The 15,952-nt window shown below is 46.4% G+C and overlaps 2 protein-coding genes across 5 annotated transcripts in view; one reads left to right on the forward strand and one right to left on the reverse strand.

Moving 5' to 3' along the window:
- Positions 1–10,620, forward strand: part of LOC135830930 (uncharacterized) — a 32,898-nt gene extending 22,278 nt beyond the window's left edge. For 2 of the 4 annotated variants that reach the window (XM_065343154.1, XM_065343155.1), the window contains exon 10: positions 1,455–2,834. In XM_065343154.1, coding sequence (XP_065199226.1) covers positions 1,455–2,515 — 1,061 coding nt within the window. In that variant the 3' untranslated portion in view covers positions 2,516–2,834. Of the gene's footprint in view, positions 1–1,454; positions 2,835–4,966; positions 4,996–9,099 lie in introns of those variants that run through there. The other 2 variants (XR_010556127.1, XM_065343156.1) reach the window with 2 other exon arrangements.
- Positions 10,621–13,064: 2,444 nt separating this feature from the next.
- Positions 13,065–15,166, reverse strand: LOC135830931 (alpha-(1,3)-fucosyltransferase 10-like). The gene has a single exon (XM_065343157.1). It carries the CDS (start codon positions 14,944–14,946, stop codon positions 13,378–13,380), a length of 1,569 nt encoding a protein of 522 aa, XP_065199229.1. The 5' UTR covers positions 14,947–15,166; the 3' UTR covers positions 13,065–13,377.
- Between the last annotated feature and the right edge of the window lie 786 nt (positions 15,167–15,952).

Consider the following 15,952-nt stretch of genomic DNA (forward strand, 5'->3'; position numbering starts at 1 on the left):
TTTACGTGAGTTGACTGTCCCGCACGTAAGTTCATGACGTGAGTTTTTGGAAGTTTCGCTTGGTTATTCCGACCGAATTTGTGTGAGTTTCCGGAATTTTATCGAGTTTTATCGAGTTTGTTGGAAGATTTGATATTTGTGCGAACTAAACCCGAATCCTGCCAGGCAAAATTTCACGTCACGTCGCACGCGTAACTTAACCTCTAAAAATTACACGTAACGTGAGATTTGCACCGCGTTTTGAAAAAGGGCAAAAAACGTGTAACTTAACCCCTCTATTATTATATTACGCCCCTGTTTTCAAGTCTGTCGTATTGTTTCAGTTTATTCACGCGAGTGAGTAAGTCCTGCTCGATTGTAAATCACACACCCTTTTCGGACGTGGCACTGTAGTGTAAAAGATGGCTACTCGTGTTCGGAGGAATGCAGTATCTACACTTACGGTAGTCCTCAAGGTAGTTTTGTACTTCCAAGTACAAAGTGAGTCCGCAGTGATATCACGCACGGGGAGACCAGCAACAGCTCTGCCAACGCGAAACGGCTGTCCCGTCATTGTTCTTCCAAGTGAGGTTCCAGTGTGATTGTGAATTTCAGGATTCGGATCTGCGTGTTTTGATCATAGCGTGCCACTGTGATCAACTGAAGACGACGATTTTAATCATTTTATATATTTTTTATTATTTTGAAAATCCTTGTTACTGTATGAGTTGAATGTCTAACGGGGCACCAAGCCTAACGTTTTAACGAGAAAAATCCATCGCTAGCTCAAGAAACGTTACACGTATGTTATTCCTTCTCTCCTCTGTACTAGAGAAGCAGAAGACAGGTATTTGTAGGGTCATTAAACCTTGTGCCTGCCAAGTGGAAATTTTTGCGAATCGTTAGACTTTAGACTCGTCACACTTTCAACTCTTCCAGTACCTGCTGCACCAGACCCTGGAAAGGGCATGTTAAGACGGTCTTTATTGCTATGTAGTGAAAAAGAGTGAGGTTTCTGAAGACCATAAAAGATCCACCCAGGCTTAATGTCAATCTAAAGGCGTCCACAGTTCACCCTCTACGACTGACGTGTCATAGCCAAGGTCTTTAGGTGCACCAGACAAATGAAGTGTGCGTTCATGTGTCTTTCGTGAAACGTGTGCTTTAGAGCAGCATTGCGATGCTACTCATTTTCATTATTTTATTGGTTTGGTGCGACTCCCTTGATAGGTATCCATTTACCTCTGGAGAATCCGTAAATAAACAAACTCATCACGCGGGGTGTTGTAGGTCCTCATTTCTCTTCTGTTTTGCCATGTCGCTTGCCACTGTCATTACTGCCACTAGATAAAGGGTGTAGGTCCTCATTCCACTTCTGTTTTGCCACTGTCGTTACTACCACTAGATACAGAGCGTAGGCCCTCACTCCTCTTCTGTTCTGCCATGTCTCTTGCCACTGCCATTACTGCCATTAGATACCGCTAGGGACAAGGATGGTTTGCCACCTGCCACTGCCGATGCTGTTAGTGCTACGCCAGCAGCCACTCCTAGTCACCAGGCACATCCGCCACAGCAGCAGTCTTCTGCTACAGCAGGGCAGCAACAGCAGAGTCAGGCTGCTGCATCGTCTGCTGAATCAAGTGCACCCTCAGGGGAAGCCGCTGCATCGGCTGTACCTCCTCAGCCACCTACAGCGAACGCTGAATCCAGTGGTTTAGCTGTTGATCGCTTCTTGCAATTGCAGGAGTTAAATCAGCAAGATTTGGCTGCTCACCTACAGAAGAACCCTCAGTACCGGCACCCCACTCCCCAGCACTTGTATGGCCTTGAGCAGCAAAGGCAAAGATCGATGCTACAATTGAGGGCGCCACCACCGCACACCCAAAATGGCCAGCACCCCCCTCACCAAAGCCAGCATGCTCCCCGTCCCTCTCACTTACCCCCGCCACAACATCAGCACCCGGGAGCACCCCTGCCTCCACCAGCGCTGCCACAGCCAACTGCTCAGCATGGGGCACAACATCCCCACGCTCAGAAAGCACCACATCCGCATGGCCCAACAATACTCTATATGTATCCTCAAACTAAACTCCTCCCGCAGCATGATAACCCAGCTGTACCTTGCAGGCAAGAAGATGTCGAGCGACAACTACAGCAGCCCCAGCCCTCTACAAACTCGCATTCTCAGCGCGAGCCTGAAAATACTGGTGCCGGTCACCGTATCAATCTTCAAGATCTGTTCAAAATTCATAGCACATCTCAGCCATCTGGAGCACCTTCGACTGTCCCCATTTCTCGATGTTCAAGTGATGTTCAACCTCAGTCTTCTCATGCGTTTCCCGTGGACCCTGCTGTTGTCTCTAGCTCCGGTCTACCTCACCCACACCGCCAGCAGCAGCAAGCCGTGTTACCTGGGGGTAGTGGGAATGTTGCTAGCACTGCACAGAACGGTGGAGCTGGTGGGCCTCGTGACGGTCCTCATCAGACTCGTGTTGATTTATCCACCCTGTTCTCCGCTTTCCCCAGTTCTGGCTAGTTCTTTAGCTAAGCAATTCTATTGTTAGATGCATGTTTTTTTTCATTCAAAGAGAAGCATGTTCCGCCGGCTGACTCTCTTGCCTTGTTTTGAAGTTCCGTTTTATTCAGGTCCACGCTGGCCTCTTGAAGGAACAGTGCCCCGCCCATTTTTCATTTTTAGAAACGATTGTGATTTTTAGAAGTGAGTGTGCGGTTTACCCGTATTTCATCATGAAAAAAAGCAACAGTTTCTGTCCTTTGTGTTCGAAGGCATGCCCGTGGAAGGCGTGCTTCCTCTCTAGTGTATTTCACTCTGTTCGAAGGTACATGTACTCGTACATACTGTCACTTGTGTGCGTGTTTGCGTGCATGTGTGTGTGTGTGTGTGTGTGTGTGTGTGTGTGTGTGTGTGTGTGTGTGTGTGTGTGATGTGTCGCATATGCAGTATAATAATTATTAGGACCGGTATAATATGGATAGTTGCCTAACGTAAACAAGATGTATAAGTTGTATACATAATAATACTGTACGGTGAGATGTTACGGCTGCACTGTAACACAGACGGTCAGTGCGTGTCATATCTGCACATCGGGCCTGCTCAGACTCCAGGTTGTGTTATCAGGGTGCATGTAGCCTGGTAGGCCAACACGTCGCCGCCAGTATGTTGCCTTAGGGGACGTCGCAAAAGTTTTTTGTCGTCCCTGAAACGAACATGATTCATTTGGGGGGGGGGAGGGGGTGCGAGCCAAAATCGCAAGTCGACCGACACTGTACATATGACATGTACATGCATGCGATTTTCGTCGTCCAGCGTAGCAAACTGTGTTCGTTTCAGAGGGAGGGGAGGGGGTCCAAGTACGAAATGAACGATGTTCGTTTCAGGGACGACAGAAAACTTTTGCGACGACCCCTTAGGCTTTGGCATGTGCTGTTGTGTGCACTTTTCAGTGAAGGAAACCAACCCAGCTAGCAGTTCCCATTTTGGTCTACATGTACTTGGAAAGTGGTGCCGTGCGTACAAGCGAGCTGCTGGTGTGCACCGCAGGATCTGGTGTTCGCAGGATCTGGTGTTCGCAGGATCTTGCTTTTATTCACTGCGTGCATCACTAACCTGATGCAGTCCAGGACTGTTTGCTGCTGTAGCCTATGTCATAATTATGTCAGCCACTGCCCAGGCTGCTAACTCCGGTTTCACGTACTCTAGAACCCTACCATGTTTGTGTGACCGAACATGCTAAATGGACTGTGGTGCTGGGGACACAATTAATGGGCTAACTTACTGGTTACTACTGCATCATACGTCAGTGCTGTGCTGCCTGTGCACTATCCTAAATTTGCCCTGCTAGTCAATTATGCTGACAGGCGTATGACAAAAGAGGTTGCAAAAAATACCCGAGTTTTTGCCGGCTCTGTTCCCGGGGCAAGTTTACGACGGCCACTGACACCCGGAATAGCCCAATAGCCGGAGTACATACAGCGATGAAGCAATTCCCCCTCCACCTGATGCGCTCTCTGCCTCTAGCCGATACCAGCAACATGAGCAGTGCATACCGGTACTTCAAACCTCACACGTTCGGAATTTTCGAGCAAATAGCCCCAAGTCCTGCCCTCTCCAGGTCTCGATTCTAGAAATCCCCATTTGATCGTGTGTTTAAATTTGGCCACTATATTGGCATTGCTACAGCCTGGAATAATTATTTGAACTTGGGATGGCGAGCCAAATGTACTGATGGATAAGAGAAAGGACGAAATGTTACTAGTTATGACACCAATGTAGCCACATTACAATAATTATGTCATACTACGCAGGTATATGGTGTGACAAGGCACAAAACTGACTGGGGGGGGGGGGGTACTGAGGCATTCAACAACCTGACATCCAGTTTCAACACATCTACGAAGCGCAAACCAACAACCTTCTAACTTGGAACTTAGAAGTTGCGCCTTTGGCGATATTAGTAATGAAGTTGCAATGTGCTCCTCGTGGCAGTCGTGGGTCAGTCAAGTATTAAGTTCAGCAGGAAGCGTGTGTTCCGCGTAGGAACAACCAACTTCATCTTCTAACTTGGAAGGCTACAATTCTGATCCATACCCACTGTTGGGATAGGCCATTATGCAGTACAGCCATACATCAGGAGTATTTTTTAATGGAGTGCTTTTCACATGATTTTGCATTGGGGGGGGGGGGGGGATTTTACACTTGGTTTGACCCAGAACGGATGCGATCAAATCTGTCTGATATTGAGCAAAATATTTACTTCCTGTAGTACATGTATATCGAAGCTCAGATACACGCCCACCACTCCGTGACTGCTTGTTTGATATGTTACAAAAGGGTCGATCGTCAGGTACAGTGTTCCTGTCTACTCTAGCTGATTGTTTGGAAGGTTTTCAAAGCTCACTCTCTGTCTGTCTCTCTCTCTCTCTTTCTCTCTCTCTCTCTCCCTCTCTCTCCCATTTGACTTTGCAGATCACCGGCAAATGTCAGCAAGTGCAAAGGTAAGAGCTGTCCATGTTTCCCACTACACACTGTTGTGTCAGCTGTCCTTCAGCACTAGGCCTGGTGTTGTTCAATGCCGGCACAGCACTAGGCCTGGTGTTGTTCAATGCCGGCACAGCACTAGGCCTGGTGTTGTTCAATGCCGGCACAGCACTAGCCTGGTGTTGTTCAATGCCGGCACAGCCATCTTGCCTCTCGACTCCGCTCCTCGCCGCGGTCTTTCGAACAAAAAGTCAAAAACCCAAATGCAATTTGATGGCCCAAAATCTCATCAAACACATGACCATGTCACCCACACACAACAGTATAACTTTGCAAATCGCATACCTGCCAAGAATCCCGATTTTTTTCGGGATTATCCCGCATATTTCGATGAACTCCGGCGATCCCGAAATTCCTGTCGATTATCCCGAAAATCACTGTGCATGAAACAGGTCCATGGAGCACTTCAAGTGACTTATCTAGTGGGCGAATCGTTTTTATTTCAATCCAAATTAGCAACAGAAACTTATCTAGCTGTCCTTATTGATTCTGTACTTAAGGAGGCTCCCACCTAAAGAAGTAAAAATAAAAGGTCCATGGACACCCTGTTTTTTATGCATAGAATGGTGGAGTGATGTCTCTTCTTCAATTTGGTATAGTTTTTAGGTAGGGTCACCAGGCATATAAGAGGTATTCTGGTGTATTTAGTGAGTGTACAATTTCTTGATTTTCGGCAAAAAAATGGTAAAAAAATTTGGTTTTTGACCCAAAGAAGCCTCCTGGAAGGAGGATACTAAGCATTTTCTTCATCATATGTTTAAGAACCACATTTGGAGGTATTTTGGCTACCCAAGATAGACTGTGGCTTGGTTTTGCCCTTGGCGAGCCACGTTTTCGAAATTACGGGAACCGAAATTTCCATCGGGTGCTGAATTGTGAAATGGTTCAGCCTGCAACATTTTGTCCATGGACATATTGATTTTTGTGGCTTTCTGTGATCCTTGAGCCCCAAGGAAACCGATAATGGACAGTTTTGATGGTGTCACCAGGCACTTTAGGCCCCTACCAAACAATATAGGTATCGAAATATGGTATTTTTAGGCCAATTCTGAAAATAGCATTTTTAGAAAATCTGACCATTCTTGCCTTCTTGACTAAATATCACTACCAATGACATGGTAGTATGGTAATATTATTTTAGAAGAAGTTATTTTCATGCTGCAACCTCCTTTGGACATACCAGACAGTCTGTGCTTGGAAAGGTACATGTATCATTACATGTACATGTATGTCATGTAGCCTTCAGTCCTAGCGCATTGATATACGAGTAGTGTACATGTACATGTAAGGCAGCGAGGTTTCATAACAACCTCGACAATGAAACTGGCACATGAATAATGTGAAAGCAGGCATTCAAAATAAGGCACACTAAACACTCACGCGCGTGCGCACGCACATAAATACCCACCCACATGCACGCACTCTCGTGCACGCGTCATTGTAACACTACTAGTCCATAGTAGGACTTGGTATAAATAAAAGCATGAAGACCAGCCACTGCACTGGGCATGCATTTGCTGGTTGTCACTTGCGTTGATAGCAGCAGACTCCAGAAAAACATCGCATGAAGGGCAATATGCATCTACACACGCTGGCGTGCACACATACGATATACAATTACATGCAGTGTACTGTCATGCTCTCTCGGCAATTCTTTTTGTGTCTCAAATACGGTTCACAAATGCGCATTCACATGCAACTCCTGTACTGTAAAGCCATTACCACACTGTCCTTGCGGACACCAGAGAGGAGAGGCATACAGAACCAGCACCGTGAGCCCCTCCCCCCCCCCCCCCCCCCCTTCCACACCTAGCTTTGCACACGCGCGCACACATGCACGTGCATACACACATACATGTACACAGACATTTGCATGCACATGCACACAGTGCACTCGTGGGGACATGTGCATAACCCAGATCAACATTGCGTGCGAACCCACACATGCGGGCACGAGCACGCGCGCACACACACACACGTGCGTACACACACTCATACACCTGCCCAACGCTGAAGCGAGGATAGCGAACAAACTACGTTAGACATAGCAACTTGTGCTCGGATTACACCTTTCAACAGCTTGCACACACACATACACACGTGCGCGCATGCGCGCGCGTACACACACCCACACTCTCGCGCGCGCGCGCGCGCGCGAGCTCGTACACACACACGCGTGCGCGTACACACACACACACGCGCGCGCGCGTACACACACAAACGCATTTACTTGCGCATAGGAAAGGATTCAAAATAATCAACCACAGGCATTTACCCAATACACACCTGAGTGTGCACATCTTAGTTGTGGCATCCCTATTTCTACAAAAGAAAGATTTAGAAGTTCGTCCCTGGTTCAGAACACAAGCTTCTGGCCAGCGTTTTCCTTACACCATCAGTGCAGTACAGTGGTTGACACGAACCTCATTCCTACAGGGACAGTAGCCCAAGTTCAGCAGCTCTGAGATGCGTCGTCCACTGAGCTCAGGATACTCTAGGATCCACAGAAAGTTTCAAACGGTACTCGTGCGACTGGAGCTGCAAGTGGGTCCACTTACCAGCGAGTGGGCAGCCACTTCACGCTCCACAGGTAGTCCATGCTAAATTCCAGTACCAGTACTAGTATCACTACGTTCGACATCGATGTCTTCACTGACTTCAGCCTGCTTTTCTCACCCTTCTTCGTCAGTAATATTATTTTGTTCTTCGTGGCCACATCCAACCGCTTCAACAAAGTTTTCACAAAAAAATCAAGCAGCGTAGGAACTGCCTTTGTTTTGCATTAGCCATGGCCAGTGATTCTTTCCAGCGTAGAAACAGCCACGGCTACAGAAACCTGCAACGAGTAGAACTACATCCTGGAACAACTGCGAGCACAGAGAAATCAAAAAACTTCTTTCTGAACAACAGCATGTTTCCGCATGGAACACAACATTTTTTGAATCTCGCGGCAAAAAACAGATTTCGGAGGTGCCCTTCTTACACTGCGCTGCGCAACTGTTCGGAGCCTCTCCGTTTTTGAGTCCTGAACTTGCGTATAAGGCCATGTAAAATATATTGATTATTTATCATCAGATTTTCCCAAGAGATTGGGGCGGGCGGGAGGTATTTTATTTTATTTTGCACGTACGGCTGTATGGTAGGTGTTCGCCACCCCTTGACATGCCTTTTTGATCACTTTTCTAAAAAAGTTTTCTTTTGAAGCCATTTTGCGCAGAATGAGATAAATCCATGTGATGCAGATGAATCGTCAGCCTTGAACACCATCTTGCAAGATAATTTTGAGGATGCAAGTATGGAAAAGTGAAACGACCAACGTAGGACCACAAAGAAAATCAGGCAGCTGATAATCTCTTTCACTTTTTAAGCCCATAGTACTTACATGTACATGTATGCTAGTACTAGTAATTCAATGTGCCGACTTCGCCTTCCAAGATCTACATTGTATAGCCACGCTGATTAGAGGCCGTATAATCGTAGATCGCAACACATACAGTACATTTACTGGAACTAAAAAATATAATAATTTGGCCGGGAGGGCGAAAATTCGGGGCGGCCGCTGACGATAAACAATCAATTTTTTGACTGGGCCTATTAAATGTGATGGATATCTACAATTGCAATCACTGATAATGTCACAACATTTTGGTGGCATCATTTTCAAGAAAGTTGAAAATGGAATTCTGGAACAAATGTCACATATCCCGAAAAACCAAGGCAAATCCCGAGATTTTGCCCTGGTGATCCAGAAAAGCACTTTCAGTACTTGGCAGGTGTGAAATTGATGTTCTCAACAAGCAATGCTCTTCATGGAATTGCAGCACCTTGGAACATAGGTGTCAAATTTGTTGCCATCGATTGTGCTGTGGTACTGCTGGCATGGACAGTCTTGGCTGACTGGGAAGTCTGTGAGTCATAGTGAAACTCTCTGTCTCTCTCTCTCTCTCTATCTCTATCTCTCTCTCGCTCTCTCTCTCTCTCTCCCCCCCCCCCCTCCCTCCCTCCCTCCCTCCCTCATTGTTATATCCATTTTTGCCGCTTTCATGTCTTTTTCTTTGCAGCCTATTCTCTTTCCGCTCGTTCCGTCTGCACATCTACCCCATCACCATGGCATCTCAAACACACACCACCGACAGCAGGTCCAGAGTGACCCCCTGCACCAGTACTACATGCAGAGCTGGTATATGCACTGAAAATAGCATTCTATTTTTATCAGCCATCCCCTCCTCACGTCACAAGAAGAAAAAATGAAGATACGATCCTTTCTTTTCATGACCTACTGTGTGTGATTCTCCCTCTTGCCTCTCCTTCTCATCCTCCTGCCCTCTCCCCTCAACACACCTTTGTGGCTTTGTCTTTTCTCCTTTGCCTCTGAACGTCCACGTAAAACAGTTTTGACCCCTCTCTTCACACATGCACGCACACACGCATGCAGGCACGCTGCACACATGCACAAGTACATTTGCACACACCAATGAACACTCCGAAACAAAATCATGACAGTCCAGACTGACCCCTCTCAGCCTATCTATTCCGTTTCACCATCATGCACGGCCCGCTTCTATCCCAGGACATGAATTTGCAACTACTCATTGTTTTCCATGAAGGCATTCTGCTGTGCAGCTGTAATCTCGTGAGCCGTTGTACACAACACACGCACACACACACACACACACACACACACACACACACACACACACACACACACACACACCTACGGACTCGTTTTTATTTCCTATCTCTGCACTCACACACATGGTTGCACACCATACACAGTGGATGCACAAAGCTGATGTGCCTTCCATTCCCTACCTCTGTGTTCCCCTGGCAAAGCCTGGGAATATGAACGCGTGTTGCGTGTACCTTTTCTTTTCTTCTCTTTTTTTTGTAGCGTTCATACACATGTGCAGATGTGTACCGCGTCCAATATATTTCTTCTCCTTTTCCTCCTTCATACCATCTGCGTCGCATTAACATGTCCTGATGTGAACCAAAACACGAGCTCTCATTGTTCAAACCACATTGCTGGTTTACATGCAAGACATTCCCTGTTTACTTTTTCGTTTATTTCTTTTTTTCGTTTATTTCTTTTTTTCGTTTACATCGTGTCCATAACATTTTTTTTACAATGTCACAATTCTCACTGTCTGTGTGTGTTGTTGTTCCATGGTGTCCACAAAACTCACAGTACGGTTTTGATCTCGTTCATGCCGCTACATACACCGCTTATTGCTGCACCACATTTCTTCTTCCGGGGATTTGATTTTCACTCTTGCGAGGCAGCGTACTGTACTGTGGGCTGCAGCCAGGTCCTGCTTTTTTCTTAGCGTTTTTGGGCTGCAGCCAGGTCCTGCTGTTTTCCTTGCCGTCTTCTTCTTTTGCACGTCCTGTTCTTGACCCGCATTCGACTAAGTGACTTTGTGGTGTCGCAGGACCTACTGTTTCTTGCTTTCCGTCTTGTTTTGGATCAGCCCATGTTTTTGATGGTCGTGTGCCGGCAAGCTGGTTACAACTACTTGCTGTGCTTTCTCTTTGTGCCCAATCTAAATTATAGTACTCTCCCGCTGATGTGGCCTCCATTGTGCTGGTTGGTGTGTATGATGACTTGTGTCTGGTATACACACACACATGTATGCACGGATTTATCAGGGAGTTGTGAACGTAATTTTCCTCTCCTTATATGGTGTGCATCCTTTATATCTGCATGACGTGAGGACATACAGTAATGTGTCTGCTCCTACTATGAGTACACGCAATCTTCTCCGCCTTGTTACCACCCGTTAATGGGCCGTTATAGACGATGTCAGGAGTATGTACTTTTGACCACTTGTCAAAATATCAGTGCAATGCTGCAAAGCCATCCACAAATGTCTAGCTTGACATTGAGTTTGACTTAAAAGTGAAAGCATCACATGCAAATTCAATTAGGGCTGAAACAATGATGCCGATAACTCGCATATCGATCGTTAAGAGTGCAATCGATAATCGTTAGTGTTCAAAACGAGTGCTAACGATTTATTAATATGCATGCATATCAGTGACAGCATTCTAGCCCTTGCACTCCATCCGATAGTGAATACGAGTACAATCATGTACTTCCAAGCGCGGTAAAATTGACGGTGGCTTTGAAAGAGATCGGGAGAGAAGACTTTGTCTTTTTGGTTCATTTGTGTGAGATAAGAGCAGTTGCCAGAGGGTGATGACAAGATTCTTTGCTCTAGAAACAACATGAAATTCTCTAGTTCATGTTGATAAAACCAGCCAGATTTCCACAGATGTCAACAGTGCGGTGCCACCAATTTCTAACGTACCTAAGGTATCATGGAATTTCTTCATAAACTGGTGTGCGAGGTACACGAGTAGAGCCGACAAGAATTGATAAACCAATTTATCGATCGTTAATGATATTGGTTGATCGTTAGGAGTTATTGAATGATCTTTTCAGCCCTAAATTGAATTACATGTATGACTTTCGACCAAGGATGTGCAAACCCCAATGCAGTGGTGTCGTCACTTATGCCACACCTCTCTGCGGTCCCTATAAATAGCATTTTTGAAGACACCGCAATCAGTGTTCGAAGTTTTCATTTGTACATATGTGTGTACGTGTATGAATGGTGGCTTTATGACTATAAAGTGCATGGTGGTATAGCTGTAATTGCAAAGAATCCTTCGGCTCAACATTTCAAAGCATAGGTCATGAAGGAGAAAGCAGTCAACCCGTTTGGATTTCATACTGTAACGGAATCTCAGCCATTCCGTTCCCCGGGACGCAGGACACAAAGGACAAGACTTGTTTGTTTTACATTACTTATATTGACATAAGGCCACCCTTTCTTTTTTCGTTGTTTAACGTCCGCGCCCGCGTACCTTTTTGCCTCCGACCGGAAAAAACCCAAGAAAGTAGTAGTACCAATAATATGCGAAGTTGTAAATACATGATTGTGTAGTTTCACAGTGTGCCGATCATGACCTTAAACTTGTAATCTTGCCTCCCGGGCATGCCTTTGTCTTGTGTTCTTTTTCTTTTTTTGTTGGCTTTTAAATATCGTACGGTGTGTGTCCTAGTAAAAATCCAGATGTAATGAATTCATGACATGCTAACTCCATGCTATGTACCTGTTTTGTTGGATTCATCAGGCATGTGCTCCAATGTACCATCAAAGAGTGTTGTTCTATGCCTGCAAGTGCCGTTAGACCCAGAAATATTGTATATATCACATGCTTTACTGGTCAAAATGTTTGATTGGGGTTTCCAGTTTTTGGAATGGGCTTTTGTTTTTTTTCCGCCCTCCCGCGTACCTTTTCGCGAAAAAAAGGACGTTAAACAATGAATTATTAAACAAAGGGTGGCCTAACGGAAATGGAGACAACACTCAAAGGGACGAACAAGAAGACTGACAAAAGGACTGTCGACTGCAAAATCGCGCATGCTCATAGTCATATCACACATGCACGCGACTAGACGAGACAGTTTGGGGAATGCCATCACACAGGAAAACAACACATCATTTCATAACAATATCAATGATTGGGAACGACCGTGCACACTTATAGCAGGCACGCGTATAATCCTTTGACTCCCTGATGTACACGTATTTGCTAAGGACTCTTGAGCAGTGTCTGGATACGGCGTGAGTTGAAGACTACATGCACAGGACAGTCTGCACACAAAAACAAATGACAACATCTATTTATTCTTCTTTTACTCAGACTTTGAGCTTTGCTGAAGAAGCGTCGAGTCACAGAGCAGCGTCATGCAACATGTGCACGGAGTTGATTCAGTAGGAGGTGTCATTCTCCATCAAGAGCTAGTGCAATTGTGCACATGGGCTCCCTAGCAACATGCAAATTGCCTATGGGTGTAACCAAGAGTATATAAGCCCCCAGGGGGCATAATATGTACTCTCGGTGTAATTGTACGTAACCATATTGAAATTTCAACCGGCCAATCAATTTTTCCACATTTACTTCTTTGAAGCTCTCTCTCTCTCTCTCTCTCTCTCTCTCTCTCTCTCTCTCTCTCTCTCTCTCTCTCCTGCAGCCTCTTGTCATCTGGACAAGTGCAAGTTAGTTGTGGCGGCTTTACAGATCAGGCCAGGAACTGAGTGGTCACATTATAAAGGCACCAAAGACAGGAGAAAAAGTATTTGAATTTTTGTATCTAATCATGTGTGTTATAAAAAGTGCTCACTACATGTTGCAAGAAGCCAGCTTCTTGCTTAATTTTAAAGTTTTCTTCATATTAAAAAAGAGGGAAACAAAAGCATGAGAAATGATAATTAGCATGATCCGGAGAATTGTGTCCATCGTTGTGGCAAAAGCAGAATGTTGTAGTGTCAGTTCTCGACCTCCCCGTGCTTGAAATAGGCCGATAAACGGCTACTATTAGTCTCCGGCGTGTGAGCCATTTCGTACAGTGCATCACCAGTGTGCCGACCGTCCTGCCAGCGTTTGTGCCACGAATAGGATTCCGAGCGCGAATACGGCTGCGGTTCGTGGCACGAAAAGTGCGTGGCGTTCGCCTGATGGCTTTTCACCGGCTTTGAGTAAGCAACTGATAGAAGCTGTTCATAGACTTTGTCGCAAGCAAAGCACTCGAATCCGTCAAGGGCATCCTGCAGGGGCGATGTCTCACCACCATAGTTCCTCAAGGCAAACAGCCGCTGCAGATGATGGCTAACAGTCTTGTTGACTATGTGGCCAAGATGCTGGCGGTACAGCTCGTCGTCCGAATCCAGTTTCTTCAAGTGCTTGACCAGGTCCGGCAGCGACGGAAAGTCACTAACAAGTATGACTGCTTTCGAATGTGGCAAGAGCGATTGCAGACGTTCGGCATCGCCAAAGTACACTGGCACCGTGCCACAGGAAAGCGCAGTCCATAAGCTTTCACCGATGTAGTCAGAGCAGATGTCGGTCTCGAACACAAGCGCAAACTTGTGCACAGCAAACTCCCTAATCTTGTCCCAGCCAGCCAGCTCCTTTCGCCTACTCTTGGCTTTGTTCTGCGAGTCCAAGCTGGGACATTTACCGAGGAAATCAACCGGCATCAAATCCATGAGAAGCCGAACAAGGTTGTCACGATCGGATGGCACATTGCATTCATCTGTATCATACACAACAAGGGCACCTCCCTTGTCTATTGCTGCTTGCTTCTCGGCCAGGCTAGTCATCCAAGCATGGCTTTTCAGAGATTCTATGTCATGGATATGCTGAAGAGTCAGAGGAAAGTCAGAAAAGCGGCTGAAGGTAGCAGTAAGGTTGAAAAGGCGCATGGCGAGAGGACTGTATAAAACCGGTGCCGTGTGTGGCGCAGAGTCATGGAACAGAAACCATTCCACATTCGGTTTGCGCGGTAAGGGCACATCGTAAGCATCTAGTCCGCGACCTTTGAACAGGACAGCTCTGGTGCGGGGACTTCCCAGCTCTCGGCGGTTCTGCGTGAAGACACACCGACCATACGTACACCTTCGAATGAGATGCTTGTGGTATGTTGCCTGTGTCCACCAGAGAAGGATGGGAAAGCGCGTCTCGGTGCGATACGGGCAGCGACCAGCAGAAGCTCCTTCTTTCTGCCATTGTGTCTCATCACAGTTAGGGATTGAGTATTGGTGACGGTGCAATTCTACTTCTTCCTCACTTGGTGGGGAAGATCTCAACCGATAGTCAAACGTTAGCCTTTGAAAGAGCTCCTCTTCCTCCGCAGACCGTTTCTCATTGGCTAAACTCTCCATCCGCTCATCTAACCATGACATCGCAGGGCGGAGGTCCTCCCTCTCTCTTCCCTTGTACCAGCTCCATATGGACACTTGAAACAGGACAAGTACAGCCAGCACCAGCAGGGTACTTTTCATACATTCTACGCGTCGGTATTTCATTGAAAACAGCAAATGTCTCACAATTGACATGTCACCATTTACGACAAAGAGCCAACTGCTACTTCACCACGTCGATATCTAGGAAGCAGCACTTTACTTCTTTTACATGCTGTCAGCTGAGTCAAGAGAAGATTTCACTCCAAAAGAGTATACCGGTACAGAAACCAACAAGAAGTCGTTCAACTCCAGTAAACAATAATACGAGTACGTGCGTGAGAATATCTTGGACCAGCTCAACAATTATTATTTTTATTTTTTGAATTTTCGATTTTAGAGCGCGAATGCTGCGCGATCGCGTCGTAGGGAGTCTAGTCGCGGGCTAGTCGCTCGTGCGTCGATCGCACAATCGTACCAAAATGCGTTCATTATCGTGTCAGTCTTTCATCACATGCACAGATCTACACAATCTGCAGCCCCGCGTTGGGCCATGCGTCATGCCAGTAGATTTTGCGGCACGGGTCTCGAGATCTCCCCGGCCCCGCGGGTAGACCGTAGACCATGGCATGGTAGACCTGGCATGGTAGACCCTCACGCACGGCTGTTTTGCTGCAGTCACCTAATTCCCTCTGCAATCTGCAGGTCGCGAGTGCATTCATGCAGTGTATCTCGTACTCGGTCTACTGTCCTGACTATCGAAATGTCGTAGTCGTACATCTGCTCGACCCTCGAGGCCTCACAGCACACACTACACTCTACAGTCTACACAGCACAAAATGCGCAGATCTAGCTACATACATGATTGTGACTCCGATTCGAGAGCGGAGCACGTGCCACATTCAAGCAAGGCACATCGATACGCTCGATATCGGTGTCAAACTGTACCAGACTGGCTATTTTTGAAGGCTACTGTCTGACATGTCAGTTCTGAGTCTGTGTACGCGATGTAGGGCAAGGGCAGTTTAGGTCATCTGATCTGTCCTGGACCTGGTGTAGCGAGAAAAGATCACCACTTCTCACCTTTGACTTTTCAGGAGCGGTCGTCATTTTCAGCTTGTACTGTTGGTAGCAATTTTTTACCAAACAGTTGAAACACGCC

Source organism: Sycon ciliatum, chromosome 1, assembly GCF_964019385.1.
Source record: "Sycon ciliatum chromosome 1, ocSycCili1.1, whole genome shotgun sequence".
Lineage (NCBI taxonomy): Eukaryota > Metazoa > Porifera > Calcarea > Leucosolenida > Sycettidae > Sycon > Sycon ciliatum.

Coding starts and splice junctions, on each gene's coding strand:
- LOC135830931 (XM_065343157.1), bottom strand. CDS start 14,946: ATGTCAATTGTGAGACATTTGCTGTTTTCAATGAAATACCGACGCGTA.